Source organism: Watersipora subatra, chromosome 6 (assembly GCF_963576615.1).
Source record: "Watersipora subatra chromosome 6, tzWatSuba1.1, whole genome shotgun sequence".
Lineage (NCBI taxonomy): Eukaryota > Metazoa > Bryozoa > Gymnolaemata > Cheilostomatida > Watersiporidae > Watersipora > Watersipora subatra.
This window is the reverse complement of record NC_088713.1, coordinates 45,904,528-45,927,313: the sequence shown is the minus strand read 5'-3', so window position 1 is coordinate 45,927,313 and position 22,786 is coordinate 45,904,528. Positions and strand designations below refer to the sequence as shown.

The window sequence follows — 22,786 nt, the reverse complement described above, 5'->3', positions numbered from 1 at the left end:
ATTTCTGTCAGAGGATTTTTCAAGAAAAATACGGATCCTTGATTAGAGTTTTACTAGTTTACAATATTTTCTTTTTAGGTTGAGCACGATGAGGTCACTGAGAAGATTACTCCTTTCTGGCAACCTTTTCAGGGATGTCCCTGACTTTATCACTGCAATGAGTTCACTAGAAGAACTGAATTTATCGGTCTGTCAAATAAGACAACTCCCAGAGAAGTAAATATTTAAATACTTTATATGAATCCATATGAGAGCACATTTTACTACCTCTTAATTTACACCCATGTCGACTTCTTTGCTGAGACACCATAATTTATTTGTAATTCTACATCTAATACACTAATGGCTCATGCGTTTATCATTTTCTCACATAGGTTTAAAACAAAAAACTTGTCATTTTTTGTTAATTTTATAAAACTCTCAAATTTATTTTTGAAAAGGCTGTTGCTTCAATGATACATTCAGTAGATTTATATGAAACAGTCTTTAGGATTTGCATGCATCTTGTTTGCTAAACTGGCAGCAATAAATTGTGTTGAATTAATTCAGTAGTGCTTTGCTTGGTTTTAAACTGAGTTTAGAGTATTTGATATACCTTCCATAATAAACATTTATGAAAATAGTATTAAAGTTTCTTATGAAGTCTTTACACAGATGCAAAACTCTTCACTCAGTACCACTAATGTTTGTCATATTACATTGCACATCGTAAAATAGCCATTAAATTAGCTTCGTAGCTGTTTTGTAAAGTTCATTAAAATATATTTTGTAACAAGATTAGAATATGACATCACAACATATTCTTTTTATGGAAAAGTTTACATTTTGTATTGTTGGTATTACTATCATTTCTTTTTTTCATTAAAAACCAACCAGGAACTGAAATTTTCATGTCTAGAAATATCTTATATTCAAAAAGCTTTTATCCGTGCCTAAAAAAGACATGAACTTCTCGCTTTGAATTAATAGAAAATTAATTATTGATTAAAAAATGTGACAAAAACATTAAAATTTCTCTCTAAATAACTAAATCATACCACCAAATTGTTATGTTAATTCTTTCACAAATAATTGAGGTGTTTAACAAATTAATAAATAAAAAACTATGTAAAATGATTATATTTATTGTGCATTGAACTTTGTAGATAAGAATAAGTAACTGCTCTCAGTTTGTCCATGCATATACATGCATTACAACACAAGATAACTGTGGTGATACCAAAATACATGTAGTTGTTTCAATTATAAGATAATATTCATGCAAAACAACGTTTAATTACTGCCGCTGTGAATTTTCTTTCCTTCATCTTTTTTCACCTGTGAGGTAAAATTTCTGGATGTGATAATATGAATTAACATAGTTTAATAAAACATCACAGTGCTTTTATTGGTCATTTACATGTACGATGAGCAACGTAAAATATGCATGACGATTATTTGCTGGGTATGCCTTACAGTGTAAGGAATTGGGTCAAAATCAAATAGATGAAAAATTAAATAAATAATTTGGTTACAAGCGGAGAGCCAAACTAGATTATATTATGTTATGAGTAAAAAACTAGCTCATGTGTTAATTTACGTCTGTTATTAAAATTGGATTAATTTTAGTTATAAATCTGTTGATTAGTTAGCAATCCCGCGAATATCAAGTATCACATCTGCTCAGCTTATCGCAAGCAAAGTCTGTTCGTGTTTCTAAGAACATTGTTTCACAAACTGTTGCTCTATGATCCTGGCTAGACATGTCTTTGTTTAGTGGCAATTGAACCTCAACAACTAAAAAAAATGCCTAGTTTAAAAGAGCACTTTAAAGATGACATTTTTCCTTTCATCAGTGACCTTTTTGGGAAAATACACTCTAATCTGTAGTTTGTATGTCTAAGTTTCTGCAAAAGAACACATTTTGACATGATTGCCACTTATCTATTTTCTCACCACCTTTCTCACCATAATTTCAGTAGTACACAGGAAGTCAGTAGTAAGTAGAAACAAAAAGTGAATGGTACTAGTCATTCATCATTCAACTATCATAATTGCCTGCAAAGGTAAATAGCAAATACATGCAAAGTAAATACATGTATATAGTTACAAAAAAACATTAGTTCAATATCAATTAAATATCATATTTAATAGTTAAAATTCGGTAACTGTCACCAACTTAGAGTTGTCATCTTCAGTGTGTTGATGGTGCAACTACTAGTTCAGCCATTCGTAATTGAAAATACGTTGCGCTTAAGTGTGATCACAGGCAGCCATTTTGATAGTATGAGAAAATTTGATTCAGTTTTTGCCACCAGCAAAGCAAGCTATTTATTGAAAGCTACATAAATGGAAAATTTATTTAATAAAGCTTCAATAATTTTGGTACCTCAAGTAGTAGTAATTTTAACATCTGCTGAGTGAGTAATGATTTATGACACAATTTTACCTATTCCAACTTCCTGCTTAAAACATGTAAATTATTGATCAAAAATTATTGTAGATTGTAAACCCTTTACTGCTCTACCATAAGCAAACCACATTTTTGTGTAGAAAGGAATAAATCTGTATATATGATACATACGACTGTTAAATATTTACTAGTTGAATGCTCGGCGCTCCCTGGGTAATAAAAGTCTTTGAACAGAAAACTTATTTTCATTTAACATATAACAGCAGCTAAAACTCTAACTTTCCATTTTCATATCATGAGAAAAGTGTTGTGTGCAGTTCAAATAAATTAAGAAACAACGTAAAACAACTACTAAAGTGTTTAAATGTAAACATGAAATAATTAGCAAGTAATAGCTAAATGAGTTGCTTTTGTTGCGATTACAATAAAATATGATTTGGTAATGATACTATTAATACGAACTGAGAAAACAAAATAAAAATCTGGAATTTGTTGAATTAATAATAACAGTGCATGCATAAAAGTGGTTGTGTATACAAAAGGTTAGTGTTCCAGCAGAAGATATCCATTACTCTTTGAATACGACGATAATGGTGCTGCTCAATACTGGTACAAATGTAAAAATGAGATACCGGAATGCCTTTGTCTGGTACTTTGTCTGATCGAACGGAGAGAGAATGTAGAGGCTATTTCTACTCGAGATAATACAATTGTCCATGTGAAAAGTATTAGCCTTGACCGCGATTAAGCAATTAAATCTTACGAAAAACCGGAAATAAAAGTTCAAGCAAACACAAAAAAGCATTGTGTTTCATAGAATTAATAAAGTTTCTATCAATACGTCATGTAGCATGTGCAATCGAGTAAAAGGTGTACAGTATATGATTAGAGCATGTTAAAATTTTAAGTCTCTAAAGCTCAATTGTTAAATTTGTCGATTTTAGACTTGCAGTTGTAATCAACGTGAGTTCAAATCCAGCAAGCAGCGAGCTTTTAATTTCAAGATTTTAATAGCTATAGCTAGACAAACACACACAGAAACACACACAAACTTTGAGATTTATGTGTATAGATTGAAAGCAGGAATACTCATAATTTGTTAAAATGTTTAATTTTGAATATAATAAACTCTGTAACATGATTAAAATTTATAACCATAATTAGTTTGAGATTACAACTTTATGGAAAACATCATGCAGCTACATGTACTTCAAGATTGTCCTGTCCATCACATTTCAGGAAATTTTGCATTTCAGCATTATGTATTCAGGATGAATACAGCTGAATCAATAAGAAAATCTGGATTTACATGATTGTTTAATAGTTTTCTCAGTTATTATAGAATATTTCTGAATAACCTGTCTCGATTACCAATGCTGGTAGAAAAATTTAAAGCATAACCATTTGTGTGAACTGATATATTTGCATATGATCATATGAACTACAACAGTTTTTATAAAACAAAAGAAATAAAACTAGTATTAAACTACTATAAAAGAGTAAATATATGTGATGAGCAACATTTAGTATGTAGGATGAGTAACATATAATATGTGTAATGAGTAAAATATAATATGTATGATGAGTAACATATAATATGTATGATTAGTAAAATATAATATGTACGATGAGTAACATATAATATGTATGATGAGTGACATATACTATGTATGATAAGTAATATATATAGTGTATGATGAGTAACATATAATATGTATGATGAGCAACATATAATATGTATAATGAACAACAAGTAATATGTATGATGAGGAACATATAATATGTATGATGAGTAACATATAATATGTATGATTAGTAAAATATAATATGTATAATGAACAACAAGTAATATGTATGATGAGGAACATATAATATGTATGATGAGTAACATATAATATGTATGATTAGTAAAATATAATATGTACGATGAGTAACATATAATATGTATGATGAGTGACATATACTATGTATGATAAGTAATATATATAGTGTATGATGAGTAACATATAATATGTATGATGAGCAACATATAATATGTATAATGAACAACATGTAGTATGTATGATGAGTAACATATAATATGTATGATGAGTAACATATAATATGTTTGATGAGTAACATATAATATGTATGAGTGACATATACTATGCATGATAAGTAATATATATAATGTATGATGAGTAACATATAATATGTTTGATGAGCAACATATAATATATGTGATGAGCAACATATAATATGTATGATGAGTAACATATAATATGTATGATGAGTAACATAAAACATGTATGATGAGCAACATATCATATGCATGATGAGTAACATATAATATGTATGCTGAGTAACATATCATATGCAGGGTGAGTAACATAAAATATGTATGATGAGGAACATATAATATGTACAATGAGTAACATATAATATGTATGATGAGTAACATATAATATGTATGATGAGTGACATATACTATGTATGATAAGTAATATATATAGTGTATGATGAGTAACATATAATATGTATGATGAGCAACATATAATATGTATAATGAACAACGTGTAGTATGTATGATGAGTAACATATAATATGTATGATGAGTAACATATAATATGTTTGATGAGTAACATATAATATGTATGATGAGTGACATACTATGCATAATAAGTAATATATATAATGTATGATGAGTAACATATAATATGTTTGATGAGTAATATATAATATGAGCAACATATAATATGTATGATGAGTAACATAAAACATGTATGATGAGCAACATATCATATGCATGATGAGTAACATATAATATGTATGCTGAGTAACATATCATATGCAGGGTGAGTAACATAAAATATGTATGATGAGGAACATATAATATGTACAATGAGTAACATACAATATGTATGATGAGTAACATATAATATGTATGATGAGTGACATATACTATGTATGATAAGTAATATATATAATGTATGATGAGTAATATATAATATGTATGATGAGTAATATATAATATGTATGATGAGTAACATACAATATGTATGATGAGTAACATATTATATGCAGGATGAGTAACATTTAATATATATGATGAGTAACATATAATATGTATGATGAGTAACATAATATGTATGATTATTATTTGTTGGGTATACCTATGGGTGTAGTATGTATTAGTGCTATATATTTTCTGACTAGCCATAGCTCTCCATGCCTGTCCTGCTTTGGTTTTTATGTAAACAAACAAATATTGTGAGGTTATAGTTTTATAATATAGTTCTAATTATAATACTTCTGTTACAAAAATTTCATGAAATATAGGGATATTCAGTGAGAGTCCTACTGGTTTACAATATTTTGGTTTTAGGTTGGACACAATGATGTCTCTAAGAAAATTAGATCTTTCTTTTAACCCTTTTGGAGAGGTTCCTGAGGCTATCGCAGCAATGAGTTTACTAGAAGAACTGGACCTACAAGACTGTCAAATAAAACAACTCCCAGAGAAGTACATATGTATATGCTTTATAGGAATCCATATCGGAGAAAATTTTACTACGTTTTAATACGCAGCCATGTCGACTTCTTTGTTGAAACACCCTTATTTCTTTGTAATTCAATATCTAATACAGTAACCTTTCATGTGTGTATCATCTTCTCACATAGGTTTAAAACAAAAACTAGTAATTTTTGTTAATTTTATCAAACTGTCAACTTTATTTTTAGCAGGCCGGCGGCTTTAATGATACATCAATTAGATTTTTATAAAAATATGCCAGGTGATTATTTGCTGTGTCTATTTGCCTTAAAGTTTGAAAAATGGTGTCAAAGTCAAATGAATGGTCGATTAAATAAAAAATTAGTTATAAGCCTCGGACCTGACTATGTTATGTTATTAGCAAAAAATTGGCTCATGTTTTATCTTGTTCTGTTATTAATAATGGATTAATTTTAGTTAGAATTCTGGCAATTAGTTAGCAATCCCTTGAATATCGAGTACGATATCTGCGATATATATATATATATATATATATCTATATATATGTGTATACATATATATTAACATATACATGTATACCATAAAACCTCTAAATGAACACCACTCCTATTCAACGGCCATCCTAAGAGGGATTGAAAAATAGAGCGCCACTCTTTAATTGAACACGATTTTTATTTTTCCGCCACGTTGACAATCTTCAAATTTATTGACAGTCTTTGACAGTCAGTCGAAAAGTGTCTACAAAATAATATTAATAATGAATCGTATACATCAATAACAACTAATTATCTCACTGTCCGACTTCAAAGCTTTTCTTCTTTTTGTTGATATTTGAAAGCATTACCATGACAATAATAATAGAAAGCGCTACCATAAAAATAATTAATAATTGTTGCAGGCTAATTACAGTTTTTTGTTTAACATGTTCTTGATACCTAAAACTCATAAAAAACAGTTTACATTTACAACCGTACAAAAGTTAAGTGAGCGAGCAAAACCTTTACCGGTTGATTTTGGGTTCCATGCAATGCGTGAAGGTTTGGCTCTGTCAAAAACTTGTTTGGACGCTAATTTCAACTAGTTCGGAAGAGTAGAAAAAAAGTTGAGGTGAGAATACATTGTAGAAGCTATTAAACAACCAGAAGATGTTTGTTCCATTGATAGCTACAATCAGAACCCAGCTTTCCGAGCAAATGATGTAATTGATTTGGTTTGAAAAACATTAAGTTTACTTTCTGTAAATATAAGCATGGTTCATTCATGTCACTTGTTCATGGATATATAATTGTAGCATTTAATAGAATGTCAGTATATAGCTTATAGATTTATATATTTTTTGATGGCATTGTTGTGACGATTTGATCTTACAATTGATCGACACTCGTAACTCATAGTGCATAGCGCTTAGCCAGCTTTTCTGTAGAAACAGATTTCTCAAGTTCATGTTAAGTGTACAACGATCATTTTGTTCCTATTAGTTTATTGCCATATCTAGACATACAGATGGCAGACTAATGAACAAACACTCAGATATATATATATATATATATATATATATATATATATATACTGATGAAGAAGAAGGTTGCAGTTCACTAGAAGAGAATGCTCAATATTAAAATAGAGCATTTATATAAACTATATTAAGAACTGAAAACTTTTAAAACATTTTACAACTTAAAGTTTCATGGTTGCTACCATTCATCAGGTAAAATTAAAATGATTTGAAGCTCATATGACTGTACGTAAAAACACATTGAGTAGCTTAATGATAAAGGCCAGCTACATATATGGTAATACAACAATTTAATTGGTTCATGTCACAGCATTGCAAATTAAGTGCTTATTTGAATGTCTGCACTTTGACACAAGCTCGTTTCTTGAGTTTAAGCTTGCAAGCTCAGGTTTGTATAAAATGAAGTATTTCTCCCAAATACACAAATTACAGCGTTTACTGGTCTTATTGTAACTACTCGCTTTTTTCAATACTCTCCACTTGATGTCGTACTGGATGGATCGATCTTTAAGCTGCCATATATAATTACTTAGTTCTGTTGAAGTTCGTTTTGATGGATTGTGGAAGCTGCTACGATGGTTGTAATATCTTTTCTTGAATGAGCCCTCTGTCAAGCCAACATATGTCTGTTTGGTAGCATTAGGTTCTTTGGTCATAACTGTAGCCTGATAGATGACGGAACTGGACAAACATGCATTTGGCAGTGGACACGTACTTTTATCTCGACAGTTGCATGTTGCTGTTGGCTTTTCATTTGATAGCTGCGCTTTGTTGTTATTTGTAATAATCTGTCCAATATTCTTCATGCAGCTATAGCTAAGTTTTAAATTGTTTCTATTAAATATCGAATAAAGTTTGTGATCTTTGGGAAATTCTTCACTCAGAGCTCTGAAGAAAAGCTTTCCTATATTGGTGGCAACATTTTTAGAGAAAGGGGGGTTATACCAAAGTATATTTCTCCTGCGTTTGCTTCTGGTGTTATGCGATGTTATATTCTCACTAAATGTCAGTTTATGATGGTATCCACTTCTATTAAGGGCTTCTTGGTGCTCTTTTGTATTTTGTCTAAATATATCTTGATTTGATGATATTGCGGAGAGGCGCAGGTTGACTGATGCTGGAATGTTTTTGATGATGGAAGGTGGATGGTTAGATCTTGTGTGCACGTATCTAGGAACATTATTAGGCTTGCTGAAGGGTCTATATAATTCATTCTGTAGATCTAACGATATATCCAAAAAGTCAACGGTGCTTTTATTTGCATCTACAGATATTTTCAGCCCATATCGATGGAATAATGTGCACAGATTTTTCTTGAGCTTCTCAGTCTGTTTAGGAGTTGCTCTCACTACGCCAAGTCCATCATCTCGGTATAATCCAAAAGTCTCTTTTGTGATTTGGTTTATCTGATGTAACATAAAGCAGCCAACCAGTTCACATATCTCTGCTCCATCATAGGAGCCCATAGCCACATCGAAGCAGTCTGCATGTCCTGATTTCCCCCATGCTTCATGATCACTATATAGCAGGGTCTTTTTGGTGTGCAAGATTATTCTGTGCTCATCAGATGTTATAGTCTCGTAGTTGGTAGCAAAGTCTAAAGCTAGAGATAGAAGGTCAATAGATATGGAGGGGTAGAACTCAACAACATCAAAAGATAGAAATCTACACTCTTTCTTATTAGGAATAGCATTGAACCATGTGATTACGTCATGTGTGTTCTTCCATTGATTTATGCTGATGGCGCTATTTATTTTAAAGTTTATGCGTTCTACTATGTTCTTGCTTACGATGCCAAGTTCGTTCTTAGTAGGGTTGATTAGGCGGCAAGATGGTTTAGATGCAAAACTCGCCTTGTGGTCTTTTAAAGTGATAAAGGCATCATTGGTTGCCAATGAGTCTATCCTGTCACTGATGTTAAGAGAATCAGCTATCTCCATTGTTTCTCTCGTGATGGAGGATATAGTGTTATTATCGACCTTGCTATAAGACTTGGTGATACTGTTTTTGAGAAGATCATTGTAAGTGTTGGAATCCAGCTTGTAGTAGTTAGTTGTTTTGTCTGCAGGTATATAGTGATCATGAAGCATGGGGGAAATCAGGACATGCAGACTGCTTCGATGTGGCTATGGGCTCCTATGATGGAGCAGAAATATGTGAACTGGTTGGCTGCTTTATGTTACATCAGATAAACCAAATCACAAAAGAGACTTTTGGATTATACCGAGATGATGGACTTGGCGTAGTGAGAGCAACTCCTAAACAGACTGAGAAGCTCAAGAAAAATCTGTGCACATTATTCCATCGATATGGGCTGAAAATATCTGTAGATGCAAATAAAAGCACCGTTGACTTTTTGGATATATCGTTAGATCTACAGAATGAATTATATAGACCCTTCAGCAAGCCTAATAATGTTCCTAGATACATGCACACAAGATCTAACCATCCACCTTCCATCATCAAAAACATTCCAGCATCAGTCAACCTGCGCCTCTCCGCAATATCATCAAATCAAGATATATTTAGACAAAATACAAAAGAGCACCAAGAAGCCCTTAATAGAAGTGGATACCATCATAAACTGACATTTAGTGAGAATATAACATCGCATAACCCCAGAAGCAAACGCAGGAGAAATATACTTTGGTATAACCCCCCTTTCTCTAAAAATGTTGCCACCAATATAGGAAAGCTTTTCTTCAGAGCTCTGAGTGAAGAATTTCCCAAAGATCACAAACTTTATTCGATATTTAATAGAAACAATTTAAAACTTAGCTATAGCTGCATGAAGAATATTGGACAGATTATTACAAATAACAACAAAGCGCAGCTATCAAATGAAAAGCCAACAGCAACATGCAACTGTCGAGATAAAAGTACGTGTCCACTGCCAAATGCATGTTTGTCCAGTTCCGTCATCTATCAGGCTACAGTTATGACCAAAGAACCTAATGCTACCAAACAGACATATGTTGGCTTGACAGAGGGCTCATTCAAGAAAAGATATTACAACCATCGTAGCAGCTTCCACAATCCATCAAAACGAACTTCAACAGAACTAAGTAATTATATATGGCAGCTTAAAGATCGATCCATCCAGTACGACATCAAGTGGAGAGTATTGAAAAAAGCGAGTAGTTACAATAAGACCAGTAAACGCTGTAATTTGTGTATTTGGGAGAAATACTTCATTTTATACAAACCTGAGCTTGCAAGCTTAAACTCAAGAAACGAGCTTGTGTCAAAGTGCAGACATTCAAATAAGCACTTAATTTGCAATGCTGTGACATGAACCAATTAAATTGTTGTATTACCATATATGTAGCTGGCCTTTATCGTTAAGCTACTCGATGTGTTTTTACGTACAGTCATATGAGCTTCAAATCATTTTAATTTTACCTGATGAATGGTAGCAACCATGAAACTTTAAGTTGTAAAATGTTTTAAAAGTTTTCAGTTCTTAATATAGTTTATATATATATATATATATATACACTAGCGCAATACCCGATGTTGAACGGGTATTAAAAACAGTTTTTAAAACAGTGACAGGTAATGTATTGTAAAAGTTTAATGCGACCTTCACTTTCCTCCACTAGTACAAGACTCGTGCATGAGTACAATACATATATTTCTGCTTAGTTCATCAATGTGTACAAGAAATAATCAAGTAACAGGCAATGAACAGGCCCAGAACTGCTCTGCTCTGAAATTGTTCGGGCTTACATGTATATAGCTGCTAGACCCCGCCTTTGTTCTGCTTGGTTAGACCCGGCATGGATCGGTCCAGCTCGGCTCAGTCTTAAGTCGGTACGGCTCTAGCTTGGCTGTGGCTTGGCTTGCCTCGAGATGACTTGGCTGTGCATCGGCTTGGTTTGGCTAAATGCTACGGGACCCCATCCACCACACACTCCCCCCGTTGGCGACTACGGTCTCCAATTCACATCCTGAGGGAGTACTAGTTGGGCCAGAGCCTCATGCTGGCGGGCTCTGTGGCGGAGGCGCTCTATCTCCTTCAATAATAACTGGCGTTCCCGGCCATCTAGCTATCCCTGCCATAGGACCGTCTGCATCGTCTCGGCAGCCCTCATCCACGCCTGGGCGTCCTGTGCTAACGCCTGGGTTGGGGGGCACAGTAGTGTCCTGGCCTGCTGTGCTCCTCTCCGGGGGCTGCGGCCCCTCTTTCCTCTGGTAGTGAGTGTGCAGGCAGCCATCGTCAGGGAGCCTTTCATGTTTTCTTGGCAGAACTACTCCCAGGAGTCTTGGTCCATCAGATGCACCACCGGCTCCACTCCTCCTTGCTGGTGAGTCGCGCAGTGCAGCAACATCTGGTCCCTTGACATGTGCTGCCAATTGCAGGGACACACAAACATGGTGTAGTGTTGCCGTACGTGAGATTGGATCCGCCCGGTGCTGGTTGTAAACTGGCAGATCTGGCAACTCCCATCTCTCATCTGCTTTTCCGCTCGTGCTATAGTCCGGAAAGACAGGTACTTGATAGTCCTTACGATGGCCTTCTTCCGCGACTTGATTTTCTCTGGCTTTGGCTCCCTCACGGGTGTGCTCTCTCTCACAGCAACAGCCGGTGGAGAAAAAGACAACTCCGGTGAAGGGGGGCTTACCCGTCTCCTCTTCGTGCACACAGCAGTCACCCAGCACTCTTCTTCCACTGGTTCTGGTATGGCCTCGTTGGGCAGCTCCTCCACGCTGTTCTCTGGCAGAGTAGCATCCAACAGCGCCTCTACTCCCTCCTCAGTGAATTCCAACATGGCAGAATCCGGCCGTCGTGCCACATCCCTCTCCGTGTTACTCCCTTTGTAGGCCACCACGTTTGCCGGTGTTGGCCTACTCACTCCTTCTCCAGCTTCTTCCAAGCTCATTGTGACTGAAGTCAGTAAGTCCTGTAGAAATATGTTGCCTTCGCTCTCCATCTTTTCCAGCACTCTGATGTTGTCCAGGGAAAACGAGTGCTTTAATAAGAAATCATTGGTTGTGTCCATGAGAATCGTTTTACCTCCTTCCCGCGCGACCTCCGGACCGTTTTCCGTTAATTCCGTAGAGTAGCATACACCATTTCCGTATCGTACCGGCTTCCTAGTTGTTCGGGCCGGCCTCATATTGTGCCGAACCGGAGTTGATTGGATTGCGGGGCTGATGGGATCTGGAGTTGTGGTCTCTTCGGTGTCTACCGGGTTTGATTCCGGTTCACCCTGAACTTACTTCCGTGTGGCCGGATTGATTTCCTCGGAACTTGGATGGCGTCCTTGACTTCCTTTTTCCTCCGGTCCGGCTGGAATTTCTCCCGGAGTTATCTCCTGCCCTCGATTTTTGCAGCCTCTATTAGCAACTTTTCCTATCTGGGGGCTGGCATTATTGGTACAGGATCTACCCTAACCTCTTCCTGCCTTTTTTCCGACCTGCTGGGTTGCACTGCTTTCATGTTGGGACCCCTCTGTGGCTCCAGAGAGGCTGGGGCCTGTCCCAACCTCTCTGGGCAAGCATGATAGGGTTTTAGCTTTCCTTCTCCTTGGATAAAAGACTGGCCCTGCCGTTCCACCAGATATGTGTGGTTCCTCCAGGCCTTCAAGACTTGGTATGGTCCAATGAACATCACCTGCAGCTTGGGATTTTTTCCTCGTCTCCGGCGTTTGTTCGTGAGCCACACCCAGCCGCCTGGGGCGTACAGCGGTGGCTCTTCCTTGTCTTCTTGCCGCATCTCCATTTGGCTTTGCCGTAGTGCCTCGTGCACTGTCTGCAGTTTCTGCTGCACCTCCTGAGAGAGTTCGTGGGCAAAAAAAACTCGGTCGGTGGGGGTTGGCTTTCTAGCTGATCTGGCAACCTCAGCTCTCGTCCAAACATAAGCATGTTGGCCGTTTCTCCAGTCGTGAAGTGGGGGTGCCTCTGTATGCCCTCATCAGATGGGGGAGCAGTAGGTCCCACTCGTCCTGCCTCTGAGCCAGGAGCAGCACCCTCAATGAGTCTCCGAGTCTCCGGTTATTTCGCTCCACGACTCCATTTGCCTGTGGATGATACGGAGTCGTGTAGGTCTTCCCTATGTTCCAGAGAGAGTTGGCACAGTTCGGCCATCAGTTGGCTCTCGAACTGTGCTCCTTAGTTCGTGTGGATCTGCACTGACAATCCCAGGTAGCAGAACACCTGCTCATCCAGTGTGTTGGCGACCACCAGGGCCGTGGCGTCAAGTAGTGCCAATGCATCCTGCCACTGAGTGAAGTGGTTGGTGAGAACCAGCACCCACTTGTTCCCTCTTGGCGTGACAGGAAATGACCCCGCCAGATCCACGGCCACCTTCTGCCATGGTCGTCCTGAGTAGAGCCTCCTTTTTCCTCCGGCCGCCTTTGTCTCTCTATGCTTTGCGGCCTGGCACACCTCGCAACTCCTGACGAGCCGTTTGACTGTGGATGTCAGTCCGGGCCAGTACCACGTCAGTTGGAGGCGACATATCGTCCTTCTCACCCCAGAGTGAGCCAGAGCGTGTGTTTGCGACACCGTGGTTTTCCGTATGGCCGGGGGGCAGATAGCGCACCAACTGGCGTGGCCCTGCAGGGCTACATGTGCTTCCAGCCCGCCGTCCCGTCGTATGCGCAGAAAGCCCTGCATGCGATGCAGGATGTCCAGCTCTCTGCTCCCGACCTCTAGGTGTTCTGCTGTCACCTCCTTTCTTGCAGCGATAGCACGGTGCGTGATGGCCACTGGTCCCTGTCCGGTAGCCTGTGTCCTTGCAAGTTCGCCCTTTGGTCCTGTCACTCCTGGTTGGGCTGATAGCCCCTCGGGGGAACCTCCGGCACCCAGGATCAATCCCGCTGCTGTTGAGGCAGGAGTCCCATGCGCGGTTGCTGGCTGGCACCCGGGGTAAGCAACGTTACCCAGGGTCGATCCCGCTCTAACGAGGGCGGGAGTAACATCCAGGCAACTGGTCGGTACCCACGCGGCTAATGGCCTTTGTTCCCTTGCCAACATTTTCCGCGAGGGCCCGTCCCTCTGTTCAATGCTCGTGCATTGCTGGCAGTCCTCACAGGTTTGCCTGCTCAATCCATCTGCATTCCTGTGGGGGATCCCTGACCGGTGCTCCAGGATGTAGCGAAACTCTGCCAAGATCTCAAGCCACCTGGCTACTTGGTTTGAGGGCTCCCTCCTCCAGCATAGCTGCCGGAGTGAAGCGTGGTCCATCCGTAGGAAGAACTCCTGGCCATACATATACGACCGGAAGTGCTTGATCGCCTTCACTACCGCAAGTAGCTCCCGTCGAGTGACGCAGTAATTGCGTTCCGAGGGGATGAGGGTTTTGCTGTAGTAGGCAATGACCCTCTCGCAGCCCTCCTGTTCTTGGGACAGCACGGCCCCCACTCCACATCCGCTGGCATCCAAGTCTAGAATGTACTGCCTCCGAGGATCCGGATAGCCCAAGATCGGGGCGGCACTGATGCTCTCCTGCAGCGTGTTGAAAATGGCCTGTTCTCCCTCTGTCCATCACCAGGACTATCCCTTTGCAGTCAGTCGGTGCAAGGGGTGCGCTATAGTGGCGAACTCTGGGATACATTGCCAGTAGTAGCCGACCGTCCCGAGTAATCCTTGGAGTTCCTTCACTCCGCGCGGACTCGGCCACTTTGCGACTGCCCCCACGTTGTCGGGGTCTGTAGAGACTCCGTCTTGGTTTACTATGTGACCCAGGTAGCGGACTTGGGATTGCAATAGCTCGCATTTGGAGGGCTTCAACTTCAGTCCGGCTTTGTAGAGTCTCCGGAAAACCTCCTCCAGCCGATGGAAATGCGTATCGAAATCCGGGGCAATGACGATAAGATTATTCAGATATAGCAGCAGCTTTCTCGAGTGGAGGCCATCCAGAGCGTGTTCCATGAGTCTTTGGAAGGTGGCGAGTGCAGACGTCAGTCCGAAAGGCAACACCTTCCATTTCTACAGTCCAGACGGTGTCGAGAAAGCCGACTTCTCTTGCGCCTCTGCATCCAGGGGTACCTGCTAATACCCGCTCACTAGGTCGAGCATGCTAAAATAGCGACTGCCGGACAGGGCGTCCAGGCTGTCGTCGATCCTGGGTAGCGGGTAGGCGTCCTGCTCCGGGACGACGTTGAGACACCGTTAGTCAATACAGAAACCCTACTTCCTATCCTTCTTCTGGACCAACACCACGGGGGAGCTCCAAGCCCCTCCGGCTGGCTCGATGAGCCCTCGTTTGAGCACATTCTGGACCTGCCTCCCGGCCTCTGCCTTCTTCTCCGGTCCGAGTCTGTGAGGGGGTTGTCGGATTGGCCGAGTGCCCTCTTTAAGCGGAATAGAATGTTTCACCTCTGAGGTCTTTCCCACATCGTCGCCACCCGTACTGAACACTGTAGCATACCGACGCAGCAGGGACGCAACTGGAACAATTCCTCAAGGTGAGCCGGCACTCCATTGATTGAAGTCAGACCGGCGTTGCACAATAAGGGATCGTCCTCCTCGACCAGTGGGGTCTCCACTCCCGTGTAAGTGCCAATAGTGGCTCTGGACCGGAAGGTCAAAGGTTGCTCCAGTCTTAATGCAGCGGGTGATGACCCTCGATTAGTTCCATGGGGCAATAGTTCCGCATGGTGATGCGACAGTGTGTCGCCATCTCTGTTCGGGCGGGAACCACTACTCCCCTTATCACCTGTACTTTGCTCTGTAGCAGCCACCAAGCCGGTCCATGTAGACTAGCTGTCTGCCATCCACTTGGACCAACGGTTGCTCAAACTTAAGAGCGCATTGAGGGGCCATGAAGAACGGCATTCCGAGTATGGCATCTTCGCTCAGTCGGCTAACTACGAAGACTTCCTCTGTCTTTACATCCCTCAAGCGGATCGTCAGACGAATATCCCATAGAAGGGGAGTCGTGTCCTGTCAGCCAATAGCCTGTGGCTGTCACTTTCCTCGAGTCGGTCCCGCACGGCTCCTGGCAATCGATCAAATATTTGTTTATTGATCAAAATGGTGGTGCATCTGGTGTCCAACAGGAACTGGATGGGCCGCCCCTCCATTTTTCCCAGGAGGAAATAGCTGTTAGAGTGGAGTCGGCTGAGGGCTTGCGCCCTGGTGGGATCTTTCAGGACATCCTCCGTGAGGCCTGGAAGGCTTCCTTTCCATGGTAGGGCGAGGTCGATCCCTCGGGCCATCCCACGTTCAGAGTAAATCTGCTGCTCCCGTGATCGCCACCCACAAAGTGGAGAAGAGGTCGGCTTTGCCGTTTTTAAGGCAGACTTTCGACTGTCCGATCCAGTGGGAATGGTCCTCAGTGTCTGGGGTGGAGGGGCGTTGGTGGTCACTCTCCTGCGTTTCGGGCTACGTCGCTGCCGTTCGCACGGAGGGGCATAGGCCGTGTCCGGGACAGGGGGGCTGTCCAGACCAGTCTCACCCAAGGACTGGTAATAGTTCCGTGTCACCACAGGCCCTTCCTGTGCACAAATATCCCTTGGGCTAGCCTTTGCTGGTTGAGACCAGCCGCCGCCGAGTCTCGGGAAATCCTATTGTCTTTCCGTGTTTTTTTGGTCTTGACACAGCCAGTTGTTGGAGCTACTGCTGTGGCCGTCCTTCGTTTCAAGAAGCCGGTTTGGTGTGGCGAGGGCAATTTTTTCGTACATGCCCCTGTCGGCCACATCCCCAGCAAAGAGTAGCTGGCTGGCTCCTTTTCTTGATTTGAGTGTGAATCTGCTCCTGGAGCTGTTCCACCTTTTCTATGAGAGTTTGGACCAGTCAGGCTAGTTGTTCTGTAACATCGGTCTTGACCGAGTTCAACTGGTTAGAGGCTCCTCCTTCCAGGGCTCGTACTGAAGATTCGGTGGGTCTACACTCGCTTCCTTGAATTTGGAGGTAGTCATTCCTGGCCCATACAGCATCCTCCAGTGTGGGCGTAGGTACGGCCAACAGATGTCTCTGCAGGGCAGGGTCCCTCAGCGAGCTGCAAAAGGTCTCCATAGCCATGCTATTTCGGTGACGATTCGTTAGGTCCCCGTACGCAATGTGCACCAACCTCTCGACCTCCATAGCATGCTCCTGCAACGTCGTTCCTTCCTCTTGCCTAAGGGTGTTGAGCTGGCTTAGCGCTTGCCTGGCGGATAGCCCAAATCTTGCCCGGAGGGCATTGCAAATGGCCTCCTGGTCATCGGCCCGCCTGTAGTCCTCAGCCTGTTTGCCCAGTGTTTCCCGGAAGTGCAATAGCATTGCTCCGTCTGTCCACTGGTTAGCGTCGGCTACCTCTGTGAAGCGAGCAATAAAATACTCCACATCTCCTTTTCCAGTATTCTGGGAAGTCCTGAAACGTGGTGCCGGTTCCTGAGCTCTTGGCATCAGTAACACCCGTGCTCCTGGCTCTCCTGTTGGCCATGTCTGGCTTCCAGTAGGTTTCTGCTCTTCTCCCAGAGCAGTGCCTCTACTGTGTCCGCGGCCGCTGGTTTTTTTTATGGGTTTTTTCCCATTGGAAGTTCTTCCAGTAGGAGCACGCCGCTTCCTCAGGCAAGTCCTGTCGGAGCCCTCAGTAGGTTTCTGCTCCTGGAGCAGTGTATCTATTGGGTCCGTTTGGCAGGCTTTCCACAGTTCTTCCTGGATTTCTTCCAGTAGGAAGTTCTTCCAGTAGGAGCTTCCTTCCTCCTGCACCTAAAGCTCTCTGTTTGGTTGCATGCCTCCTAAAGCAGCCTAGACCTTTGAATAAGTAATGTCCCTCAGATCAAAATTGTTTAGCCATTCACTCATTTAATGTCCCCTCACCCATGCTCATTTGTCAAGGCTTTTGTTGTAGCAGCTAACTCCTTTTTAAAAGTATTCAGGTAACGCTTTCCTAATACATCAAGAAAAAGGTAATCACCCGATCTGAACAATAGTGCACATTTTTCATATGAATCAATTTTTGTCATTGCGATAACACCAAAATGGAGTTATTTTAGCATTTTTAGAGCTTTATAATACTGGCCTGTGCTGACATAACCCTATATCTCCGGAATGTGAAGTTGTTCAGCAGAGATGATTTAAGAGCGCTTGTTGTCTAGCCTAAACATATGAATATAATAAAAAAAAATTTCTTTCACAATGTTTGTATGGTTATCTCAAATATAATTATCAATTGAAATTTTGATTCGAGGAAAACAATGAGATAAACAATGAGATAATTGGTTTAGTGAGCTAATATTGTCATTTGTTGACTAAAATTATGCAGATGAGACCCTTTACTTAGAGATATAGGGCTTTGTGAGCATTTTATCACCTGCAATAATCCACATATTAGCATGTACATTTGAACAAATATGTATTGAATTATTGATATATGGTTTAGAAGAGAGAAACATTGCAAAACACATATGGAGATCAGTCAAATATAATCATTATACCACACCGATTATAAAACCTCGGTATCGCTATATAATAATTGAAGGATCACTTGCTTAACATATAGTTATATGGGCCCACTCAAAGTCTGTGACCAAGTCTACAGCATTGCTGACTACCAAATTTTTCCAAAATCGGTGACGGCTCGGTGGCGTATGTTTCTCAACCAGGTTTTTGACCAGTCCCTGCTTCTTCTGCTTGCTTACTCCCCGATGTGCTGACTGCATCAGTCCTTGGTCAGCCAAAATTTTATACCATGACTTTAGAAAGTCGAACTCCAGCCATGAGTGTCATTTTCATGATTAAGTTTGTAAGTGAAGTTTCTGCTTCCTCTTACAAACTTTACCACACTAACTTCACTGAGCATTGGACGGCCAGCTGCTTGCAGCTTAGTTTGCGATTGGTGGCTCTTGTAGTTAACAAACTGAGTAACCTCAGGCACTGAAACCTTAACTGAGGCTGCTGCCACACACTTTGTGAAGTCACCAAAGTCATAAACATTTACAGCCTTCTTCAATATTGTGCTGCCTCTTTGCCTCATCTGTCCTCCTACACTTTGGTGTGGTGCCAATATCATTTTGGTTTCCTAAAACATAAACCATAAATTAATTATTGTCACTGGAATATACAAAAATATGACAAGATAAATATGCTATATCATATTAATATTGGAACAAGTTTATCGCACAAAATTTACTCGTAGTGGATGGATCGCAATGATGAAATAGGCATACCTGTTGCTGCTGCTGGAGCTCTGATATCAAGTGGTCCGGCTTCTCCATCCATTTGGATATGAAAAAATATAAATTAAAAGTAGTACTTAGTTGTAAACTTGAATACATCTGCGAGTTGTAAAATTGAATATATCTGTGAACTCTTGCTGTTGGTTGACTAGCACTCACTGGTGAAATTAGTCTGCCAGCAAAATTTATATCACACAACTTCAGACAGTGTGATATGATTCCATGAACTCAGAATATATTACCATTCTGCAACACCTATCCATGAAGCCTCACAGTCTAGTCGTTAACAACAAGGCAAACTTATAGCGACAAGAATTGCAAACAATTGATGGCATAATGTTGTTGATTGTCTTTGTCTGCAGGTTGGACATCAATTGAATAGCATATTATGCAGACAAAGCCCTGTATTAGCTGATATAGGGTTATGTCCGCAGTTTATATTTTATTAGTGGGAGATATAGGGTTTATGAAGTGTAAAAAATGGCTTTCCCATGGAAATTTTTGAGAAATTTTTTTTTCCAGCTTACATTGAGCAAGGAAAATGAGTTTGAGACTAAAAAATCAATTTTGAAAAATTGAAGAGATATAGGGTTATGTCAACATAGGGCAGAATAGTTGTTATTACAAACATCTCTGCTAGCTATTTATTATTGTTGTTTTTAATATAAATAGATAAAGGTTTGGTGAGTTGCTTTGCGTAGCTGGATTTCTGGGAGTGCTATATTTTAGAGGCATTAGTGGCGTCGAGTTTATTTTCATAAAAAATTTTATCATAAGATCACATCATGCTCTAAAGAATATTTTTAATGCTTACAGCCTGCAATCACATTCAACTATATCCTCATAGTTTGCTTTATTTTATAATTGAACAATGTGAGCTCTCAGATAATACAGTTTTCACTTACCATTAAAGGATCAATAGCGCACTAAAATCGGCATGGCCATATGTATAATATAATGTAATTGTTTATTAAATCTCTTGACCAGATGAAAAAATGAATTGTGTTTGAAAATTATGAAATACAAAAGAATATTATTTTAGATGCCATGGTCTTCAGAATTTGAAAGTTTTGAACTTATCTAACAACGACAACATACAATCTCTCCCACTGTGGATCTACAAGCTGGATAAGCTGGCTTTTCTAGACCTGGGTTGGAATACAAAACTGTTAAAAATAGAAAGTGCAGTTTTAGAAATGAAGAGTCTTGTTAAGCTTGACTGTCGAGGTAATGACAGCTTGAAAGAACCTCCATACAGTGTTTGTCAACAAGGAATCACAGCTATCAGAAAGTTTTTTATTGATCTTGCTGCTGAAAAACCGGTGAAGCTGATAGAAGTGCCAGTAGCTGTTATCGGAAGTCCACTCTCAGGAAAGACAAGCTTGTTTAAAACGTTAAAAGCTGGCAAGCGTGTTCTGACATATCGGGAAAAAACTTCTGAACAGGATGAGACAACCAGAGTTTTCCAAGTAAAAGATTTACCTCTTGAGACCACACAAGTTAAGCTATTTGATTATGGAGGTAATCAAATTTACCACCATGCTTATTGTATTCTTAGCAAGGAGAAGTGCATTCCCCTTATTGTAGTGGACTTGGCCGACTTCGCGCAAAGAGCACAAACTGAAGGGCCAGAACAAGCATGCAGAAATGTTTGCTTCGATTGGCTGGCTCATCTATACCTGGCTTGCCCAAAGCTTGGTTCACCAATTCTTGTTCTCACCCACACGGATGAACTGACAAGTGATCAGGTAAATCAAGCACGTATGGATCTTCTCACAGAGGCTGAGCTGATACGTCAAAAACTTCTGGAAGAGGAAAATAAACTTGAAAGTCTTTCTCCAAAAACTCTTAACGCAATTAAGCATCTATCTAACAGACAGCTACCATTGTTCAATGAAGGTGAGATTTTTGAGTTTGGAAAAGATCTGGATGTGACATCCAACATCAAACTTCTTATGAAGAATCTGAACAGCAGATGCGAAGATCACATTATTGAACTGCCAAAACTTTGGCATTCTGTGGAGCTTTTCATTAAACAATGTTCTGAACAGCCATATGTTGAAGTCTCAAAAGTTCTGAATCATTTTCCAGATGCAGACCCACTGATTGTCTTGCGATACATGCACAACTGTGGTCGACTGTTCTTCTTTGAAAAGATTGAGGGCCTCTCCGGTTACATTTTTCACAGGTTCGGTGAAATCACATCTATGATAAATCTGCTCTTTCATCATTCTTCACAAAAGCAGTGGAATGATCATCTTACAAAGTTTGCTTGTTTTGCCCACCAAGGCAGAGTAATTGACAAGCTTGAATATGAAGCACTAGTGCAACGACTCCTACATAATGGCATTCTGGCTGAGGCTCTTCTGAAAAATCTTCTCGAAGCTTCTAGTTTTTCCTTTGCTGTTTCAGTAGGGCTTTTGGAGTCTTTTTTAATGATGCATGGTCCATTTGGGAAGTCCCCTCATGCAGAATTTTTGGTTCCATCTTTGGCTTCCGAATCTCTGAAAGACTTGTTCAAAATAGAAGGGGTGTTGCGGGTGAAGGTTGATATCCTTCTTAGAGGCTTGTCCATACCAAAGTATGTTCATCAGCAACTATCCGTTACAGTGCTCAACCTTCTTTCCAACCCTCTTCACCAATCCTCGGCATACAAAAACGGAGTGACTATCAGACATGGAAATAGCGTAACCACTGTTAAGCATGATTTCAACAAAAAAGTTGTATCAGTACAAGTTGCAACTACCTCCAGAGAACTTGGCACATCTTGGCAGCGTTTAATTAATGTAGCTGATGCCATCATCCAACAATTGTCTCAATCATGGAAGGCTTGCCATGTAGCTGTTCGTATCTACTGTTCACACTGCATGTTCCGAGGAGATCAGGAGCCAGATTCACAGGTTAACCCCAAGTGGCTTTACTGCCTCTACGAGGCAAGCGGAAAAACTGCATTGAAGGTTTCTACATTTTCTGGCATAGAACCAGTTGTTTGTAAAGAACATTCTACTTCTTCTACACAGGTTCCAACCCCTTTGAAATTTCCATGTGAGTAAAATATCATTTTTGCTAAAAATTTTGTGTGGAGTCTGTTAGATCCCAAACGATGCACTGATATACCGTTTTATTTTGCAATTAGCAAATTTGCAATTTGCCAATTAATTAGATCATTACCCTCATAAACTAATTAATGTGCAGTTTAAACATGGTAAACTTTAATCCATATAAGCATCAAATTGAATAAAGCTCATAGGAACCTCTCAACTTTCTATTGT

The 22,786-nt window shown here is 40.1% G+C and overlaps 1 protein-coding gene across 1 annotated transcript in view; it reads left to right on the top strand.

Annotated features, from left to right (window-relative positions):
- LOC137398787 (malignant fibrous histiocytoma-amplified sequence 1 homolog) overlaps nucleotides 1–22,786 on the top strand; it is a 61,285-nt gene that overhangs the window by 33,429 nt on the left and 5,070 nt on the right. Inside the window, exons 6-8 of the mRNA XM_068084964.1 lie at nucleotides 79–216; nucleotides 5,757–5,894; nucleotides 20,557–22,559. Of these exons, the coding sequence (XP_067941065.1) occupies nucleotides 79–216; nucleotides 5,757–5,894; nucleotides 20,557–22,559 (2,279 nt within the window). The remainder of the gene's footprint in view (nucleotides 1–78; nucleotides 217–5,756; nucleotides 5,895–20,556; nucleotides 22,560–22,786) is intronic.